The sequence below is a fragment of the Ctenopharyngodon idella genome, chromosome 21 (assembly GCF_019924925.1).
Source record: "Ctenopharyngodon idella isolate HZGC_01 chromosome 21, HZGC01, whole genome shotgun sequence".
NCBI lineage: Eukaryota > Metazoa > Chordata > Actinopteri > Cypriniformes > Xenocyprididae > Ctenopharyngodon > Ctenopharyngodon idella.
In genome coordinates, this window is record NC_067240.1 from 16883475 (window position 1) to 16905081 (window position 21607).

A 21607-nucleotide genomic window follows, 5' to 3' on the forward strand; every position below is an offset into this window, starting at 1 on the left:
CAGAAAGTGATGGAATTTCATGAAATATTTCAAACTTGAGGGAAAAAATACTACTCATGAATTAAGTGTATTTACTTACCTCACTGTAATTAAGTAATTTAACAGGTTTTAAGGATGAATTGAATGATAGTTTTATCTAATTTATTCAAACCCTATTTGGGCTAGGCTATTCCATCTGCATTATTTTATACCTAAACGTATGTACGGCGAACTATTCTCATCTCCCAATGTGACTGTCAAGAAAGCAAACCAGAGCACAATAAACAAATGATCCTGGGTGGTCAAGATGCTGTTCAGACCATGCAGATTGACAATTTCCTGTTGACAGAACGTTTATTTCAGAGTGCTGGGAAATGAATTCCACTTGAGCACTTAACTTAAGTGATAAACAGATATTGAGCTTCAAAATTAGATTAACAGTCCACAAATACGAGAAACATATTAAATATATATATTTGTATGCTAATATATTTATACATTATAGTGAACATAAAAAAATAATCCCCTCCTAAAACTATTATTTCATTTGCGATCACTCGAAACCTTATTTCTTCTGCTGTTTCTATAGGTTTTCGGGCTAGTCAGTCATTTTTTGCCGCTGTCTGATTGGCTGAGGGGCGGGTCATTCAATTGAATGAGTAGCGGAAGTAGATTCGGACGCTGGTGCTCATTTTGACAGGAGTGAACGCACAATTCAGGTAGAACTTGTGTTACATGGTGTTAATATCTGGGATATTGTTTAAATTGGAAGCGTATGTTCGCTATTGTGGACGATAGGATATCTGTATATAGTAAATTATGGCATATTTGTTTGCACGGCACAGATTTGCGGAATTTCATTGTCTGATTTCCTGCACTATCAAGTGTGCTAACAGTATTAGCTGATCAGTTAACTCCCAGAAGTGAAAGAGAAACTCACCGGGTCAGTGCTGATTAACCTTTCAGCCATAAAGCAAATCTTTTGACTGTGTATGTTTACACATTTACATATCCAAAAGTATCTACACAACTACTGGCTTATTAGATGTGTGTGCGCGAGAGAGTGCAAGTTCAGGGTGTAAAGCTATGATGTGAATCCCCAATAATAACCATGGCTGCGTTTTTCAGAAAGCATAGTGAACTAAGTTGATCGTAAAGACCATTGGTGCCAATGTTTCTACGATCTACTTAGGCTTACGATGATTTTGGGAAACTCAGCCCATGTCATTTTGTTATTTTGCATAGTAGGATATTTAATCAATGACTCCTTCATGCTTTTGTGAATTTTCAGTGTGGAGAGGAATCAAGCTGCCTAAGGACTGAAATGGTGGACTCTCAGTATTACCTCCCAAATGACATCGGGATCTCTGCTCTGGATTGCCGGGAGGCTTTCAGGCTGCTGTCTCCCAAAGAGCAACTGTATGCACACTACCTCTCTCGGGCATCCTGGTACGGTGGCCTGGCCGTGCTGATCCAGACGTCTCCAGAGTCTGCCAACATCTACGTACTGCTGCAAAAATTGTTTCGCGCACAGGCGCCACTGCAGCTGAAGGCAGCGGCTACTGCAGCTGGACTGAGCGCAGAGGAATATCAGGTGAAGTGACCTGTTGCGAACACCAAAGTTAACATCTGTTCTGTGTTCATTGTCGTAACAAAGTTGTATCTCATTCTAGGCCTTCCTTGTATATGCTGCTGGGATTTATGCAAATATGGGGAATTACAAGTCGTTTGGGGACACCAAATTCATCCCCAACCTACCAAAGGTGAAATACCCTGCTTAATATGTCCCATGTTTAGTCTGTTATACTTTTATGCAGCATCCCAGCAGGTTTAGTGTTTGATAACTATGCCTTTTTCATATGCAGGAGAAGTTCAAGGCTCTGGTGTGGGAGAGTCTGGCGTTTCAGGAGAGCCCCGGTGACATAGAGGCGCTGTGGGGCTCCTGCTCTGAGCCCCTCTACTCCCTAGAAGACAAGAAGAAACAGCTCGGTCTGGGTGAGAAGGTAAAAGAAGAAAAAAAAAGACTTTTTTTTTTTTTTTTTTTTTTTTTTAACATATCAGTCTCAGGTTGACATTTTACTATTCATAACTATTCTCTCCTAGGGGATCACGACTTACTTCTCAGGGAACTGCTGCTTAGAAGATGCAGAGTTTGCCCAGAAATTTCTGGACTCCAAGGTATTTACCTTATTTTGAAATGCGGAAGTAAGATATTTTCTGTAAATGTGTGGGACTTCAGATTCGTTAGACGCAAAGAATGACAAAGTGGTAAAACTATTTGAGCTACAAATGAGAGTGTTTATAATTATCATAATAGATTAAAATTTGAAAACAAACTCCAGTTTGCAACCTCAAGCAAGCAGCATAACTGACTGTTTTTTTACAGCTAAAATAACTGGAAGCAGCTGACACCGGAAGATTCGCACATTCCTAACAGCTGCTCCTAACAGCTGTATTGTTCCTTGGAGTAATATGAAAACTGTGTATGACACATATAGATATTATCTTTTTTTTCATTATTAACACATAAATTAAATGTTAAATAAAGTATTAAAGGGTTAGTTCACCCAAAAATGAAAAATCTGTCATTAATTACTCACCCTCATGTTGTTCCACACCAGTAAGACAAATTACCAGTAGGATATTTTTGATAAAATCCGATGGCTCAGTGTGAGGTCTCCATTGCCAGCAAGATAATTAACACTTTCAATGCCCAGAAAGGTACTAAAGACAAATTTAAAACAGTTCATGTGACTACAGTGGTTCAACCTTAATATTATAAAGCGACGAGAATACTTTTTGTGCGCCAAAAAAAAAAAAAAAAAAAATAACGACTTTATTCAACAATATCTAGTGATGGACGATTACAAAACACTGCTTGATGAAGCTTCGAAGCTTTACGAATCTTTTGTTTCGAATCAGTGGTTCGGAGCATGTATCAAATTGCCAAAGTCATGGGAACCATTGAAATTTCACAACGTTTTGAAACACTTGTGACGTAACAAAGGCTCGTTTACTAAAATCATGTGACTTTCACGCTCCGAACCACTGATTTGAAACAAAAGATTCGTAAAGCTTCGAAGCTTCATGAAGCAGTGTTTTGAAGTCGCCCATCAATAGATATTGTTGAATAAAGTCGTTATTTTGTTTTTTTGGCACACAAAAAGTATTCTCGTCGCTTCATAACTTTAAGGTTGAACCACTGTAGTCACAAGAACTGTTTTAAATACGTCTTTAGTAGCTTTCTGGGCATCTGAAAGTGTTAATTATCTTGCTGGCAATGCAGGCCTCACTGAGCCATCAGATTTTATCAAGAATATCTTAATTTGTGTTCTGAAGATGAACGAAGGTCTTACGGGTGTGGAACGACATGAGGGTGAGAAATAAATTACAGAATTTTCATTTTTGGGTGAACTAACCCTTTAACATAAATAATGTTTCATATTTGTAAAGATATATATATAAATATTTGTAAATATTTTTTGTAAAATCCTGCTTTTTTGCTTTCATTGAAAACATTTTATGTTTTTTGAAGTCCTGCATTTTGATCCCATGGAACACGCATACTGGCAAAAAATTTAAAATGTTAAATACATTTTGGATTAAAGCATCTGCCAAATGCTTAAAAATAAATTATATGGAATATATATCAGTAACAATAAGTTTCATTTCGTTAACATTATTGAATGCATTAGGTGTCATGAGCTAACAATGAACAATACTTTAAAAGCCTTTATTAATCCAGGTAAATTTCTACATGTACTATGTGTTTAACATTTCAGTTTGTATGAATGATCATCTGTTAATGTGCTATGAAACAACATGAATTAACAATGAACAAGAGTTCATAAATGAACATTAATCTATTTTAATAAAAACTGCTAAAGTATTGTTCATTGATTGTGCATGATAGCTACTTTAACCAGTTGAACTATGTTGTAACTTGATCTTGTTATATCTTCACTGACAGAAGCTATTTCTGCATGAATGAACTAGTTTACCAATAATATTTGCTCACATTTAGACAATCATGTCTGTCCTTGTAGAAACTGAGTGCCTACAACACCCGTCTGTTCAAGACTGAAATAGATGGCAAGCGGTGCTATGAGGTGCGTTTGGCATCTGCTGAGAAGGCGGGTGAGTATACAGACCAGTTTAAATCCAGTTTATATGTTGTGTATTAGTTTTCATTTCATTTGTGTTTTTCCCTTCTTTCCATTATTTACTCTTTGCATTTTTTTATTGCCCTCTCATCTGCAGACTGCTGTGATGCTGAGAAGGACGGTGAAAATTTTTGTGGCAGATATGAATTTGAGGATGCTGTGTTCTCTGTTAAGAGGGGCGATTATTCCTTCCTTATGGAGAAAGTGTGTCAGAACTTGGAGAAAGCCAAGGTATGACAACGTTCAACCTGAATAAACACTGAATCATTGATACTTTTGGATGTGAAATGAACAGCATGAACTTTTGAAGCATGAGTAAAGGTTTTTTTTTTCTTTTCTTTTTCTTAGGCTCATGCAGCCAATGAGAACCAGAAGAAGATGCTGGAAGAGTATATCCGCAGTTTCACCTATGGCTCAGTGGAAGCCCACAAAGAAGGGTCCCGTTATTGGATCAAAGACAAAGGACCTATTGTGGAGAGGTGTCTGACCCATATTTAACAGGCCTGTGACCTTTTACACAAAGCTAATTGAACAAACTCTGAGTTTAAGAGCAGGTTTAAAGTTGACAAAACCAAACAAATCCAAATCCAATTCACAACGCTCTTTATAAACATTCTCCATCATCTTGATCCAGAGTTTATGATTAACTCTGGAGCACGAGCACCTGAACATGTGACGCCAATCATGTGAAACATTCACTTCTCACAAGAGTGTCAGCACAGTTCACTTCTCTGCTAAAGACGTATACAGAGATCATTATGATATGATAATTTAAACACATTTACAAAGGCAAAAAGAAACACTGCTGCTGCAAAAGTTTGAAAAGGCAGCTGAAAGAAAACATCTATATCAATGCAAGTGAATCAACTGAATTTATTTAGTTAATAATTTTTATAGGTGAGCTTATAAGAAAACGAGCAAAGTTGTTTTAAAAGCATTATAAATTCTAATACTTTTTATACTTTGTATTCGGACTGACCATGGTATAAATAATTAGAAATAAAAGCTGATTTTTTTTTTTTTTTTTTATAAATATGATTGGTCCAGTTTTGGTTTGCGACCTCTTATTTGGAATAATACGTGCTGGAGCATGTTAGCTGTGTAGCATTAGTTAACATGGCGATGAACACAGCTAAAAACTAATACATTTGTTTTGAACCACAAAGTAAACCCAAACTTACCTGGATAGCCACTGACTTTGTGAAATAGGCCACAGGCTATTGATATAGGCTTAAATGTTTGATTTCATTGAGCTAGGCTTTTTGTTCTTTCCCATTTGGAATTTCTATTACAAACCTTTTTTCATTATTATTTTTAACAGTTACATTGGATTTATTGAGAGCTACAGAGATCCATTTGGCTCAAGGGGTGAATTTGAAGGTAAGCTCAAATATTTTTTTGGTCATTTCATCTCCAGATCCTTTAATTTATTCAAAAATACACATAAATGCATTTCATACATATGATGGTTTGAATACGCCTCATCTATGATGAACATAAAAATTCATTTTGTTATTATAATGAAGAAAAAAGTCTCATTAAAAGAATGAAATTCCTAAGTAGTTTAAAATCATCTTTTTTGTTATTATTATTTAATAATACAGTAATTATAATGATGATGATAATATTTATGATGATGATGATTATCATTATCTCCAAACTTTTGTCCACCAAATCAAAGTCATGTGGTACAAAAACACGCAAGAAAAAGACATAAAACAAGAAATCATTTCACACAAATTGCTCAAAAAAACAATAACTCTTTTAGATTCCCAGTTTTGACTTCTGTTTCTCTCTCTCCTTTGCACTTACCATCTTGCCCAACAGGTTTTGTTGCTGTGGTGAACAAGGCCATGAGCGCTCGCTTTGCTCAGTTGGTGAGCTCAGCCGAGGTCTTGCTTCCAGAGCTGCCTTGGCCTCCAGCCTTTGAGAAGGACCGCTTCCTCAAGCCAGACTTCACCTCTCTGGATGTGCTTACCTTTGCCGGCAGCGGCATTCCTGCAGGAATCAACATTCCAAACTGTGAGTACTCTGAACTGGCATGGTTTTTTCCATATGCAGTCTGGTTTGATTTGATAAATATTCTATGAGAAGTTTTATCTGTCTGTAGATGACGACATCAGACAGACAGAAGGTTTCAAGAATGTGTCCCTTGGGAATGTGCTGGCTGTTGCGTATGCCACGCAGAAAGACAAGCTCACCTTTCTTGAGGAGAATGACAAGGTTAGACTAATCCTAATGCCCAATCCTGTCCCTTCCTGCAAAGTAGTGTTGTCAAAATTACTGACTTCGATACCAAGTTGATACTTTGAGCGCTGTTGAGCAGATTTGTAAGCATCTCTGATTGGCCATTGTGTTCATGCGCTCAACATATATTTCTGGGTTTGGCTACAATGATCAACCCATGGGAGCATCTGAAAGCACATGGAAGTGTTTGAATTTGAAAGCGTTTTGAAACCAGGAGCGTAGATGCCTGCTTTCAAACGCTCCCATGTGTATCTATGTAAGCGCTCGGTGAAGAGCGTCATTGTCTATTTACAACATGTTTTTGAAGCATTGATCACTGTAGCCAATCACAGACATATATGTTGAGCGTGTGAACACAATGGCCAATCAGAGGTGTTCACGAATCCGCTCAACAGTGCTCAAAGCGTCACACTTTTAAAATGTCAGTATCAACTTGGTATCGAAGTCGGTACTTTTGACAACACTACTGCAAAGTTCAGCTCCAACCCTAATCAAACACACCTAAACCAGCTAATTAAGATCTTCAGGAACATTTGATAATTACAGACAGGTTTGTTGGGTCAGGGTTAGATCTGAACTCTGCTGGTAGGTAAATCTTCAGGAACAGGATTAGGCACCCATAGTCTAATGAATCAAACATGTTGCAGTGGAGGCTCAGAGTGGTAATTTCTCTTCCTCTGTGGCTTTATACCTGTAGGATCTGTACATCAAATGGAAAGGTCCCTCTTTTGAGGTGCAGGTTGGACTCCACGAGCTGCTGGGTCATGGCAGCGGGAAGCTCTTTGTTCAGGTAAAGAAGCACAAGCAGATCAACATGTTGCTTTATATATGTGACTTGTGGGTTTTATGCACTAAAAATGACATTCTCAGTTTTCTAGTGATAGAATAATTGTGTTTCTACTAAGATTTTTTTATATGTAGTTTGGTGATAAAAAAAGTTTAGTTTAGTTTAGGGTCTCACTATTAACTATAACTTTGCCTCAGTAAACTTATAATTACTGCTTACTAATAGTTAGTAAGGTAGTTGTTAAAGGGTTAGTTCACCCAAAAATGAATTAATTACTTTCATTAATTACTCACCCTCATGTCGTTCCACACCTGTAAGACCTTCGTTCATCTTCGGAACACAAATTAAGATATTTTTGATAAAATCTGATGGCTCAGTGAGGCCTCTATTGCCAGCAATAACACTCCCTTTGTCAATGCCCAGAAAGCTACTAAAAACACATTTAAAGCAGTTCATGTGACTACAGTGGTTCAAGCTTAATATTATAAAGCGACGAGAATACTTTGTGCGCCAAAAATAACAAAATAGTCAACAATATCCAGTGATGGGCAATTTCAAAACACTGCTTCATGAAGCTTCGAAGCTTTATGAATCATTTGTTTCGAATCAGTGGTTCGGAGCGCGTATCAAACTGCCCAAGTCACATGAACTATTGAAGTTTCCAAACACTTATGACGTAACGAATCCTCATTTACTGAAATCATGTGATTTTGTCGCTCTGAACCACTGATTTGAAACAAATGATTCGTAAAGCTCCGAAGCTTCATGAAGCAGTGTTTTGAAATCGCCCATCACTAGATATTGTTGATTAAAGTCGCTATTTTGTTATTTTTGACACACAAAAAGTATTCTTATCGCTTTATAATATTAAGCTTGAACCAATGTAGTCACATGAACTGTTTTAAATATGTTTTTAGTAGCTTTCTGGGCATTGAAAAAGGGAGTGCAATGCAGGCCTCACTGAGCCATCGGATTTTATCAAAAATATCTTAATTTGTGTTCCGAAGATGAACGAAGGTCTTAAGGGTGTGGAACGACATGAGGGTGAGTAATTAATGACAGAATTTTCATTTTTGTGTGAACTAACCCTTTAAGTTTAGGTATTGGGTAGCATTAAGGGATGCAGAATACAGTCATGCAGAATAAGGCATTAATATGTGCTTAATAAGTACTAATAAACAGACAAGATCCTAGTAATATGCATGCCAATAAGCAACTAGTTAATAATGAGAATTGGACCCTAAACTTAAAGTGTTACCAAAAAAATATATATGCATGCTGTTCAAATGTTCAAGATTCTTTTTTAAAGAAACAAATCACAAAAATGCATTAAATTGATCCAAAGTGACAGTAAAGACTTGCAGTAATTCTTCTGTTGAGCTGTGAACTTGTCTAATTAGTCTTTTTAGCAGAGAGTCTTGATAGAGCATAGTTGGATTGAACCCAGAACATTTCATGAATACAAATGTTTCATGGTTTCTTTATCTCGTGTTTGAATTCAAACAGGATGACAAGGGAAAATTCAACTTTGATCAAACCGCTGTTTGTAATCCAGAAACGGGGGAACTGGTGAGTTATTTACCTTGTCCTGTTCATTACTGGATTCCACTGTGCTTTACCCTCTTTATGAACTGTGCATTGCCAAACACAGTCATGAAATGGACCTTTTGGCTTTCAGATCTCGAGCTGGTACAAGGGCAGCGAGACATGGGACAGCAAGTTCTCCACCATCGCCTCGTCCTATGAGGAGTGTCGAGCTGAGTGTGTAGGTCTGTACCTATGTCTCAACAAACAGGTGCTCAGGTGAGTCACTGAACGTTCAGTCACTTTTACATGGATTCACACAGATAGAATCGTTGAGATATGAATGCTGAGCAATTTGTGTGTGCGGCAGTATTTTCGGGCATGAAGGGGAGGATGCAGAGGAGGTGGTGTATGTAAACTGGCTGACCATGGTGCGTGCCGGCCTGCTGGGACTGGAGTTTTACACACCAGAGAGCAAGAGCTGGAGACAGGTGAGATTTAAATGTGTGTCTGTCCAGAAATCATTACTCTTTTGATTGATTATCTGCTCGTCTTAACATTATCCTGGCATCTCGCTGTCGTAGGCTCACATGCAGGCCCGGTTTGTGATTTTGCGGGTTCTGCTGGAGGCTGGAGAAGGACTGGTTGGTCTGAAGGAGTGCACAGGGACAGATGGACGACCAGATGCTGTCATAACACTCGACCGCAGCAAGATCAACACAGTGGGCAAGAGCGCCATCCAGAGGTTCCTCTGTAAACTGCAGGTACAACCAGTTTACTGTATTGGAGCTAGTGTTCTTCTCAATACTGCACTGCATACACTAGCCCAACTTTTATTAAAAATAGTATGTGAAACAGAACACACACAAACACACACACATACACTTACACATAATATACACATACACTTATACACTTTTGGGATTTTTTTTTATTATTTTTGTTATATGTTGAAATTATGTTTATAATTTTTTTTTTCAAAAGGTACATAAGTCCACAGCCGATGTAGAGGGAGGAAGGGCTCTGTATGAAGGCTACTCTGCTGTGACTGCTGATGGCACCCACGATTTCCTGCGCCTCAGAGAGACGGTTCTGCTCCGTAAGGAAGCTCGTAAGATGTTTGTCCAAGCTAATACCTACATCAAAGGTTTGTGTTCAGCCTCCTTCCTTCAGCCATACACTGAAAATTACCATTTTTGGTCAGAGACACACAGCTACATATATACAAAAGAAGAACAATGTGTTGCTGTTTGTTTTGTAGATGATGCTGTGGAGCTGGTTGAGTATGAAGGCAGTGCTGAAGGGCTCGTCCAGTCCTTCGTCGAACGCTTCCCTGATGATGGCGAGGAGGTAGAGGCCCAGCTTCTGGAAATGACCCTCACGGATTCCACCTGCTGGTGCTGAGAGGACACAGTGCCGTGGAAGACATCGTCTCAGACGAGTATTAGACCACACTGAGTCACAGCAACTTTCGGAACGGAACAAAAGGCTCCAAAGAGCACAAGGAAGGGACTGGTAATGATTATAAAACCATTCACATGTTGGAGGAAGGAAGAACCACACTTAAACACAGGAACATAACAACAAGTGCTTTACCTTCCCATTGTTTTTTCTTTCTATTTTGTCTGTTCATTTCTAAACAAAGGCAACGTTGATTAGAGTTTTAAATAGAAATTTCTGTTCCAGTTTCGAATCCGACCGCAGCCCACGCTTCCCACATAGGCATGTGAAAGTGCTGACAAGAGTGAACTTGCTGTGTGAGGGTGGGACTTATGTAATCACAACACGTAACACACATTCTCAAATTACTTTAAAATGGAAACAACTTCAGATCATATTTAGTGTTCTAGAGTTCATATGCTGATTCACTGATATCTAGGAGAAATGGTAGCATTCATTCTTAAGAATGTAAATTTCATTGATTTACAAGATTTTCAGTTCCTCAAAGTGTTCAGTGTGGACTGTGAAAACCAACAGTTCCTACCAAATAAAATCAATTATTTCCGAAGATATTGTATTGTTGTTTACTTTCAAAATACCAAAACATTTGTACAGTGCATTCATATAAATATTATCATGATACAAGGTGAACAATAAGATAAAATCCAGTAACTCAATACTGACCATCTCATCAATGAGAAATTTAATTACCCACACAGTTTTTACATTAGAAAAGACTAAAAGGAAAAAAAAAAAAACACTAAAAGTTGGAGTAATGAATCCAGTCATTAATAACCAACCTATAAGAAAATTAAAAATAATATAACAAAAGGAAATGCCTTATAGTTTAGCCCAATGAAATCTCACACAACACCAGCTGAACACTATCCATAATTACCAGTAATGAACACAAAAATAGGCTGATTTTGCATCTTACATTATACACTCTTATAAATAAGTTTCAAAAGAGGGATTTTGCAGCGATACCATGGAAGATCCATTTTGGCTTCCCAATCTAAAGAACCTTTTTTTTTTACTATAAAGAACATTTTGTGCAGTGGAAAGGTTTAGTGGCTGTTGAAGGTTCTTCATGGAACCATAGATGCCAATAAAGAACATTTAAGAGAGTAATCTTGCAGTCAACATTAAATTAATTTAGTGGAAATACAGCTTGAATCATTTTTGAGCTCCATTACAAGCATATTATCAGCTTTTATGTGACAAACCAGGCATGCTGTATAAAATAAAGAATCGCTTTGACCTACATATGGCATCCAACAAAAAGTCTCATTTTATGAAGCCTCCTCTGTGAGATCCACCGCGCCCCCTCTGTTCAGCTTCTGGGACCTTTCATCCTGGTTGGACGCCTGGTAAATAAGGGGAACCCCACTCAAGCCCATGCTCTGCAGGTCTTGAAACTGGGCGTTAGACGGGAGAGGTGTTAACTCCCCATCTGTCCTCCAGAACAGGCTATATTCCTCCGGCCGGTCCACCCCAAATTTCAAAGCACAGAGCTGAGCCATAGCCTCAGTGTTGAGCGCTGTCTTCCACATTAGAGTTTTCACCATGCTACGGTCTCCATCTTGAAACAGCACCTTTATAAATTTCTGTGGCATAGAAACAACACATACTTGTTTTTTGTTGGTACTTTTGATATATACTTTAATGCACAATTCAGCAAGTGTTGATGTACTTTGCTTTGTTCAACCAGTATATCTGACCTGGTGCAATTTGCTGTCTTTCTGATTTGTGGTTTCGTTGCTCCGACGCCGACTCCATTCTTTCAGAGACTCTCTGGCCTGGTTTGTGAGGCCGCTGGGTGGCACATCCTCTGGCTGACTCTGAATCAGACTCAGACTGGCATAGACACTTGTCAGATAGTAACCCCCTTCAAGAAAATAATAATAATCATGATTAATAATAATAATAATTTATTAATTATATAAATTCTGTTTGTGACCCTGGACTACAAAACCAGTCATAAGGGTCAATTTTCTGAAATTGATATGTATTCAGCTTTCAGATGTATAAATAAGCTTTCCATTGATGTATGGTTTGTTAGGATAGGACAATATTTGGTTGAGATATAACAAATCGCATTTAAAGTTGTCCAAATGAAGTCCTTAGCAATACATATCCACTCACAAAAATAAATTGCTGATATATTTACGATAGGAAACTTACAAAATATCTTAATGGAACATGATCTTTACTTAATATCCTAATGATTTTTGGCATAAAAGAAAAATTGATCATTTTGACCCATACAATGAATTGTTGGCTATTGCTACAAATATACCCGTGCGACTTATGACTGGTTTTGTGGTCCAGGGTCACATTTATTATTATTTATTTATAGAGTTCAATGTAGCTTTACGGAATGAAAACTTGAGTTTAAAATGTAGATAGGTATTCATGTATTGATTAGTTGTGGAGATAAAGAATAAGATTCCAAAGTATTTATCCATACCTTCTCCTGTAAGCCAAGAGCTTTCCAAAAGCTCCATCATATACTCCACCTCCAGAGAGATCTCCGGCATATTGCACAACACCATCACGTAGGAGAGAGCAGGCAGGAAGTCATCTGCTCCAAATTCCTGACCTGTTTTTAGGAATACAGATAGTAAAGACTCATTACATTGATCAATAGTGACAGTAAAGACATTTATAAAGATACAAAAGATTTCCATTTCAAATAAATGCCATTCTTTTGAGCTTTCTATTCATCAAAAAATCCTGAAATGTAGTAGGGGTTCCGCAAAAATACTTAGCAGCACAACTGTTTTCAACATCGATAATAAGAAAAGTTTTATTTTTATTTTACCAAATCAGCATATTAGAATGGTTTCTGAAGGATCATGTGACATTGAACACTTCGACTTTGCCATCACAGGAATAAATGACGTTTTAAAATATAATAAAATAGAAAACTGTTAAATGGTACAAGTCAAAAGTACAACTTCGGGACCAATTGGTACTGAAATTTAAAAAATGTGACGCTTTGAGCGCTGTTGAGCGGATTCGTAAACAACTCTGATTGGCCATTGTGTTCACGCGCTCATCAGATATGTCTGTGATTGCCTACAATGGTCCGCGATAGACGCCTGCTTTAAAACGCTCCCGTGTGTATCTGTGTAAGCGCTTGGGGAAGAGCGTCTTTGATAACTATTTACAAAGTATTTGAAGCGTTGATCATTGAAGCCAATCACAGACATATATGTTGAGCGTGTGAACACAATGGCCAATCAGGTGTATATGAATCCGCTCAACCGTGCTCAAAGCGCCACATTTTTAAAATTTTGGTACCGAAGTCTGTACTTTTGACAACTCTAATAATATTTCACAATATTACTGTTTTTACTGTATTTATGATCAAATAAATGCAACCTTGGTAAGCATTAGGGACTTCTTTCAAAAATATCTTACTGACCCCAAACTTTAGAACAGTAGTATATGTGCACAAATAAATCTACATGTATAAAATAAACCAATGTTATTGAAGTACTTCATTACCTGATTTGTTTTTCATGGCTTTGTAAATGAGTTTGCAGATCTGCAGGAGTAGCAGCACTTTGTCAATAGGCGAATAAGCCCGCTGCATTAGAGTCAACTTGTGCTTGATTTTCTCAATGCCCTGGACGTCAGGAACGCCCACCTGAACCCCAAAGAGCTTCTGCGGTGAGACTCGCTTGGCTCTTTGCAAGCTGTCCGTCATTCTCTGGAAGGAACCATCTTGTTTGTGCAAGGTCTGAAGAGCCGCATCAATCTGAGGCTTCAGAGGCTTCAGCACACATCGAAACATGGCTTTCTCCAGCGCTTGGTCTGCACACAGGAAAATACGGTGGTATTTCACCATTTAACTTGTTTGAATGATACTGACCACATTATTACATGAAATCATACTGATTTAAATACCTTTCTCGTTCTCAGTCAGAAGAGTTTCTATTGGAGGTTCAAGCTCTCCACACTCCAGAAGGAACGCTTTGGCTTGACTGATGAAGAGACGCAAATCCTGCAGCAGCTGTACAGCAGAGGTCAAGCACTGGGGCTTCAAAGCTTCTCTCTGCTGCCTCAGGAAGTCTTGAACTAGAGAGCCAAACGCCATCCGGCGGTCACGAGACAGGTCCTCCACCATCCGCGCCACTCGCTTCTCTGGGGCGAAAAAGGATATGAAGGCGGCGCTCATCTTGCGTAGGGCGGACATGGACTTCCTGGGAGGTGGCGTGACTGGGTTGCTAGTGCCTCGTACGAGGGGAGGGCGCTCGGGACTCTCCTCAGTCTCGTCGAGGCTGCTAAGCGAACTGCTGCTGTCCAGCTCACTAAGGGACGGAGCGTGTCGCTGTTCCAGAACAAGCCCTTCCTCCTCGTCCTCATCTTCCTCCTGTCCTTTCTGCTCCAGGATTGTCAGCTGGGCCTAAAAGCACAAAAAGAAAGTCATGAAACACATAAACTAAACTAAAATGTCCTGTAAAATCAGCTCTGAAAAGTATCAGTACCTTCTGAAGAGCTTTGGGCATCTGATAGTCGTCTTCAGCAGTGGGAGAAAGAGTAGGGGTGACCATGCTCTTCTTCTGAGACACTACACAAGGTTGCATATAGTCTGTGTCTTCCTGCACGGTCTTCTTGACAGCTTCCTCACCAGGCTCAACTACATCAGGTGGGGTCATCTGTTTTGCAGCTTTTAATCTCGCTTTGCATTTGGCTTTAGCCAGTAACGGTGGTGGAGGTGGTGGGGTGACAGGTGGTGAGAGGGAACTGGAATTTTCAGTGGAGACTCGAACCTTTACGCTGGTTTTGAAATGATAGCGTCTGCGCATGGCGTTGCGACCAGGGTAGTCTTGTAGGAAGAGGGGGTTGACGAAACATAAACCTTTGCCTCCCCCGTAATTCAGCTCACAGGGACTCCGTGTTTGGATTGGACAAAGCTCCTGGAATGGGGTGGGGTTTGGGTTAATGGGCGTTGAGCAGTCTTCTGGGCTTGGAGCTGGGGGCAAGAGTTTGTCAGCGGCAGGAGGTTCATTACGAGGACCCCGGACATTTAAGTGGGAACTCCAGAACTCTGTGGAATACAGGAGCATAGAGATCATGATGAACATGTTTTATGATACATAATTATTGGATATGGTGGGGTTAGTTCACCTAAAAATGAAAATTCTGTCATCTTTTACTCACCCTCATGTCGTTCCAAACCCATAAGACCTTTGTTCATCTTCGGAGCACAAATTAAGATATTTTTGATGAAATCCTTGAGCTTTCTAGCCTCCGATAGACTGCGACGTTATTAGGTTGTAAAGACATTGTTAAAATAGTCCTTCTCCAACCGTAATGTAATGAAGTGACAAGAATACTCTTTGTGTGCAAAAAACAAACAAAAATATCGACTTTATTTTATAACAGTTTTTCCCTGTCATTCTCCTATGCTGTTGACGTATTGTAAACAGTGCAACACTTCCGGGTTCTACGTCAGAACACCGACTCAACAGTATAGGAGAATGACAGGGAAGAAAAGAAATTATGAATAAAGTTATTTTGTTTGTTTTTTGCATACAAAAATTATTCTCGTCGCTTCATAACATAGGTTCATAACAAGGTTGAACCACTGTAGTCACATGGACTATTTTAACGACATCTTTACTACCTTTCTGGGCATTGAAAGTGGTAATTGTGTTGCAGTCTATTGGAGGTCAGAAAGCTCATGGATTTCATCAAAAATATCTTAATTTGTGTTTTGAAGATGAACGAAGGTCTTACAGGTTTGGAAAGACATTAGGGTGATTAGGGTGAGTAATTAATGACAGAATTATCATTTTTGGGAGAACTAACCCTTTAAATTACATTTAAACTATTTTTAACTTTAAATATTTAAGTAATTTTTATAAAATCTGAAAATTTAATTTATTTTGAATATAATGAAGTTTCAAAATCAGCAATTTATCTGTTATCAGCCAGAAAGTGATCAAAATAACTGTTATCAGCTGTGAAATATGATCAAAATAACTGTTTATTATATAATTTAAAATGTAATTTATTCCTGTGATGGCAAAGCTGAATTTTCAGCATCATTACTCCAGTCTTCAGTGTCACATGATCCTTCAGAAATCATTCTAATATTCTGATTTAGTGCTCAAGAAACATTTATTATTATAATGCTGAAAGCAGTTGTGCGGCTTAATATTTTTTTGTGGAAACCGTGTTACAGTTTTTCAGGATTCTTTGATGAATTAGAAAGTTCAAAAGAACAGCATTAATTTGAAATATACATCTTTTGTAACATTATATAAATTCTTTACTGTCACCTTTGATCAATTTAATGCTTCCTTGCTGAATAAAAGTATCATAAGATGCCTGACAGAAAGGTGCCTGTCAAACCTTCAATTCATTTCAACAGATGGTCAGATTTGTACCTACCCACACCCATATGAGATATTGACTCCAACTGTTTGTGTGAAGAAGCCTTGGCTATTGCTTCAGGCAGCTCCAGAGTGAAAGGAAGCACATCCCTAAAATACAGATCCAGAAAAATGGAATAGAAATGTCATATTTGCGAAGTGTCATGCTGTTGTTGTAGATACAACACAGTAAATACTAATCCATACCGACTGACACAGTAGAAGGCAATGAGTCTGCACAGGTCTGGGAAACTGATTCCTGAGCTTTCCAAAGAGAATGCTGTTAATAAAAGAAAAATGGTTTAGCACCAAAAGTCGATGACTAATGTTGACATAAAATTAAACTGAAAATAAAAACAGAATAGTATGGCCCATATTAATTTTACTAAATGTATTTTATTAAATATTAAATTGTGTATATATTATCTTTTTTTCAAGCTGTATTGTTTACTTACTTAAAATATATTCAAGATGACAAGCTTAACTCACCTGAGTCCTCTTCTCGGATAACAACCTGTTTGAAGAATGACGGCATACTGTCATCTGCCAGCCGGACGCACAGCATTTTCTTCTGTGATGTACTGGATTTACGCACCAGGAAGGTCTACAAGGTAACAAAAGTTTCCAAAAATGTTGTTAAAAGTTTGATTATAACTGTCTATTTTCAAAGCAGATGGTAGTCCGAATGTGCTGCTCACCCCGGGGGGCTCACGTCGCAGTATGTGTAAAGCTGTAGCCGAGTTAACAGAGAGCTGAAGCCACACAGGATGCGTCAGCAAGAGCCGGTCCAGTACACTGATGCTCCTCAAGGATCCTCTTTGTGGACATGCCCGTCTGTCCCCCACGGGCCGAGAGTCAGGATAGTCGTACACCGGGTCACCCTGCATCTTCTGAACGATAGCGAGATTTCAACTCCTTTGGCAATGAATCTCTGTTTCTCCTCTATTTGGATGCTCACGTTGGCACTTGACAAAAAAAGGAAGTTCTGACCAGTTTTGGAGGATGTCTGTAAGTCAGTCACTGAGTCCTGTCTTACAGTAAATCTGTTTTTTCTCAAGTGTGATTCTCATACATTTTGTCACTGTTTTTCCTATAATGGCTATTTTCACATAATCATGTGCCTTCTTATTCCTTCTGACCGTTGCTCTTCAATGGCAATGGGAAACTCCCACACTGACTCTTTCTCCTGGCCATGTGAGAACCGTGTGTCATAGTCTGACTAATACCGCATCTCTTCTGTTTTTGTTCTGCATTCACACAGACCATTCAAAAAGCACTTGCATTGTTCTTAAAGACGACACAACAGAAGCATCATTTATTCCAAACTTGATGCAAGGTGAAGAGGAACTGAGAATTACATTTTCGAGAAGTATTAGCTTTATCATGACATGAATTGGTTCTATTAAAAAAAATACAGGTTATATAATGAACACTCTCTAGTCTCTAAAGCTGACTCTAAAGTAACTTGTTCACTAGTTGAGTGAGGTTGGGTAGCAGGTTGACTCTGTGTGGGCCAGTGTGGAATACTTTTTGGCAAGAGCTAATGGCTGCTATGGCAACAGAGGCTTACATTTCCACTGGGCATTTCTGCCCACGGGCACACATGCCTCCACTGTTCAAATTTAGGAAAGGCCAGATACTTTTTCCAAAACTTCATGCTCCAAAATAGGCTCAACTGAGAAGAACTGATTAAATGCATACTTTGAATGCAATGTGGATTTTGATAAAAGTGTCTGGCAAAATGCATAAATGTAAAGTATTTTTGCAAAAGGTGAGTAAGTATTATAATTTTGATGTTACTTGGAAGATAAAGAAACATTTGGGTAAAAACTATATTAAAAGAGTGATTTTGTTATTAAAACTTTCCTCTCAAGTGACTATTTGGTTCCTTAGACAAAATCCCCCTGAGAGTTGTAGATTTATTAGTAGGACAAATTGCCAACTGAGATATACCTCTAATAATACTTTATAATAATATAATGAGTCTGCTTATGGGTCAATAACAAAGTATGAAACGTGTACATGTGGGTGTAACCACTATTTGCACCTTGAATAAGTGCGAGTGTACTTAATTAGTGTTTAAAAAAAGAAAGAAAGAAAAGATTTTTGATTCATGACTCAAAAACATATTTTGCAAATAAAATCAACTTTTTGAGTCATGAATCAAAAATCTTTCCTTGGAGTTACTCCATTTGACCAGACAACAGCACGTATAAAATAATTAAAAAAATTAAAATAAAAAAATCAAAATAAAAAAATAAATATTTAAATAAATAAATAAATAAAATTATTGGAATATTGTCTTGTCATGTGACAACAAATGTGCATTCCTGGTTAGTCCACACTACTTTTGATTTGGGAGATGTAAGTTTTTCAAATATTTATTATATTTTAAAATATAATTCATTCACTGTTTTTTTTTTTTTTTTTTTTTCCTGTAAGAAATAATAAGAGATTATGCCAAACTCCTTGTTCCAGCATTTCCAATGGTGAATACAGTTAAAAAAGGGCGGGAAAACTGTAGTCCTGTCTGCCTTAGCTCATAAATACTGGAGTCTTGGCATGATGAGCAGAGCAAGTCCAGACTAGCGAGAGAGAAGCCTTTAAGTATGCGCTGGGGAAGAGCTGCTATTATCTCTGTTTTGTAATGCAGGCTGAGGCTTTTTTAATTGTTGCCTGCAAGATATTTTCAGGATGCTGTAACTGGATACAGCACTAAATGGAATGACAGTGGATATATGTCTTTTTATTAAAAAATGGCACAGTATAGTACTTTGCCACTAAGGCGCAGTCACGTCCAAGACTGGAAACAGTATGGCCACAGTAATGGGATTCACAAAAAGTAATTCAACAACATCAATATTAGCCTAAAAATAATAATAATATTATATTCTATATATATATATATATATATATATATATATATATATATATATATATATACATACACGTATATTTGTAAGCAATTACATCCATTTTAATACACCCCCCTATACACTACCAGTCAAAAGTTTGGAAACATTGCTATTTTTAGTCTCTTATGCTCATTAAGGCTGCATTTATTTCATAATAAATACAGAAAAAACAATAATATTGTGAAATATTATTACAATTTAAAATTATGGTTTTCTATTAATATACTTTAAAATATAATTTATTTCTGTGATGCAAAGCTGAATTGTCAACATCATTACTCCAGTCTTCAGTGTCACATGATCCTTCAGAAATCATTCTAATATGCTGATTTATTATCAATGTTGGAAACAGTTGTGCTGCTTAATATTATATTATAACCTGTGATACTTTTTCAGGATTCTTTGATGAATAAAAAGTTAAAAAATATCAGCATTTATTTAAAATAGAAATCTTTTGTTACAATATACACTACCGTTCAAAAGTTTGGGGTCAGTAATTTTTTTTTTCTTTCTTTTTTTTTTGAAAGAAATTAATACTTTTATTCAGCACGGATGTGTTAAATTGATAAAAAGTTATAGTAAAGATTTATATTGTTAGAAAAGATTTATATTTTGAATAAATGCTATTCTTTTTAACTTTTTATTCATCAGTGAATCCTGGTTCCAAAAAAATATTAAGCAACACAACTGTTTTCAACATTGATAATAACTGAGTATCAAATCAGCATATTACAATGATTTCTGAAGGATCATGTGACACTGAAGATTGGAGTAATGATGCTGAAAATTCAGCTTTGCATCACAGAAATAAATTATATTTTAAAGTATATTAAAATAGAAAACCATAATTTTAAATTATAATAATATTTCACAATATTATTGTTTTTTCTGTATTTATTTATGAAATAAATGCAGCCTTAATGAGAATAAGAGACTTCGTTCAGAAACATTAAAAATAGTAATGTTTCCAAACTTTAGTGTATTGGTAGTATATATATATATAGTGTGTATTAAATGGATGTAATTGATTACAAATATACGTTATAAAAGAAACTGAAATAATATAGTTTGTCAGCCTCCCAGTCCAATACAGACTACGCCACTTTCGCAGATTTGTAGGTTAATAAATGTATATATGTAAATATATATAGATTAGAAACTATAACAAAGAACTATTTAACTTAAAATTGGAGAATACAATAGATATAAATCTTGACAATGCGAATCTTAATCAATACATATGATCAGTGAAAAGTCATTATTAAACACTTCGTACAATCTTCATTATTAATTTATTTTATTTTTTTAAATCTTGAAATCATTACGCCTTCGTGACTAAGCGCACTTAGTCAGTCTGCGTTCTCTCTCAGAAGAGGGTTAATGTTTTACTCTACTGTAAATGCCACATGGCACTAAAACACTAGTCTTTACTTTAAAAGTGATAGTGAAGAAGAGCCACTTACCTCTGTTCATCAATCGATGTTCAAAAATAACAAACTATAATACTTCGTGACTTTCCCCAAAGTGTCAGATCCATGAAATGCTCTGAATTTCTTTGGGAAATGTGGAAAGTCCAGTAATATATAATTAGGGGGATGTAGCTTGTTATTCCAACATCCACACGTTTGAAAAGATGCCTACGGGAATCTGCATGAAACTGTGATTTACACAGTTTCTTCTTCCTACACATGTGTTTTCCAGGCGAGCGTTCTCGTACTTGACAAGTCGTTTCATATATAGTTTCATACCTAGGCATGCGCATGCGTTGTTGTGACAATCTATAACAAGAACACAAAGAGAGATAAATATAATTATATAGTTCATTGCTCCGAGTCCACATTCCCTCTTTGAAATTAATAATAATAATAATAATAGACCTAGTAGATGTCTTCCACATTTCCTCTTTAAAATTAATACAGTGTCGTCATAATTACTTTTCAGCTAAAACCTGGACTAGTTCATTTTATTTTATATTGCTAGTCAGATTATAATAAACAAGGACCCACTTGCATATCAAAATATGTATGACACTTTGATAAACAGATATTCAACAAAAAGAACACACACACGTTGGGTTTCCATGTTTTATGGGGACTTTATATATATATAACTTTATATTTATATAACAGCCAGATATATATATTTATATATCTGGCTGTTTCT

At 37.1% G+C, this 21607-nt stretch overlaps 2 protein-coding genes across 4 annotated transcripts; one reads left to right on the forward strand and one right to left on the reverse strand.

The window, feature by feature from the left end:
- The first annotated feature begins 565 nt into the window (after positions 1-565).
- Positions 566-10708, forward strand: dpp3 (dipeptidyl-peptidase 3). 2 transcript variants are annotated; one of them, XM_051878954.1, is made up of 18 exons: positions 676-698; positions 1271-1573; positions 1653-1742; positions 1845-1982; positions 2083-2157; positions 4026-4116; positions 4240-4373; positions 4491-4621; positions 5464-5522; positions 5970-6164; positions 6253-6365; positions 7087-7179; positions 8683-8745; positions 8855-8979; positions 9071-9191; positions 9285-9464; positions 9685-9847; positions 9962-10708. In XM_051878954.1, the coding sequence occupies exons 2-18, from the start codon at positions 1304-1306 to the stop codon at positions 10102-10104; spliced, it is 2184 nt and encodes a 727-aa protein (XP_051734914.1). In that variant the 5' UTR covers positions 676-698; positions 1271-1303; the 3' UTR covers positions 10105-10708. The 2 variants fall into 2 exon arrangements, with proteins under 2 accessions (XP_051734912.1, XP_051734914.1); XM_051878952.1 differs by having other exon boundaries at positions 566-698; positions 9685-10708.
- A 2-nt stretch (positions 10709-10710) lies between these two features.
- Positions 10711-21183, reverse strand: rin1a (Ras and Rab interactor 1a). Of its 2 annotated transcripts, none has more exons than XM_051878951.1 (11): positions 20908-21183; positions 17228-17494; positions 17019-17133; positions 16737-16809; positions 16549-16640; positions 14637-15199; positions 14056-14554; positions 13654-13962; positions 12611-12742; positions 11862-12028; positions 10711-11747 (listed from the first exon to the last, which is right to left on the reverse strand). In XM_051878951.1, the coding sequence occupies exons 2-11, from the start codon at positions 17414-17416 to the stop codon at positions 11433-11435; spliced, it is 2454 nt and encodes an 817-aa protein (XP_051734911.1). In that variant the 5' UTR covers positions 17417-17494; positions 20908-21183; the 3' UTR covers positions 10711-11432. The 2 variants fall into 2 exon arrangements, with proteins under 2 accessions (XP_051734911.1, XP_051734910.1); XM_051878950.1 differs by having other exon boundaries at positions 17228-17419; positions 20908-21182.
- Between the last annotated feature and the right edge of the window lie 424 nt (positions 21184-21607).

What these genes read in the sequence shown, in the direction of transcription:
- rin1a (XM_051878951.1), bottom strand. Translation starts at nt 17,416, where the DNA reads ATGCAGGGTGACCCGGTGTACGACTATCCTGACTCTCGGCCCGTGGGG. An exon ending in GCCTTCTACTGTGTCAGTCG is followed by an intron (nt 16,641 to 16,736) that starts GTATGGATTAGT and finishes TCTGTATTTTAG; the next exon opens with GGATGTGCTTCCTTTCACTC. An exon ending in AAGACAGCAAATTGCACCAG is followed by an intron (nt 11,748 to 11,861) that starts GTCAGATATACT and finishes TCTATGCCACAG; the next exon opens with AAATTTATAAAGGTGCTGTT.
- dpp3 (XM_051878952.1), top strand. Translation starts at nt 1,304, where the DNA reads ATGGTGGACTCTCAGTATTACCTCCCAAATGACATCGGGATCTCTGCT. An exon ending in TCATCCCCAACCTACCAAAG is followed by an intron (nt 1,743 to 1,844) that starts GTGAAATACCCT and finishes TTTCATATGCAG; the next exon opens with GAGAAGTTCAAGGCTCTGGT. An exon ending in AGAAATTTCTGGACTCCAAG is followed by an intron (nt 2,158 to 4,025) that starts GTATTTACCTTA and finishes CTGTCCTTGTAG; the next exon opens with AAACTGAGTGCCTACAACAC.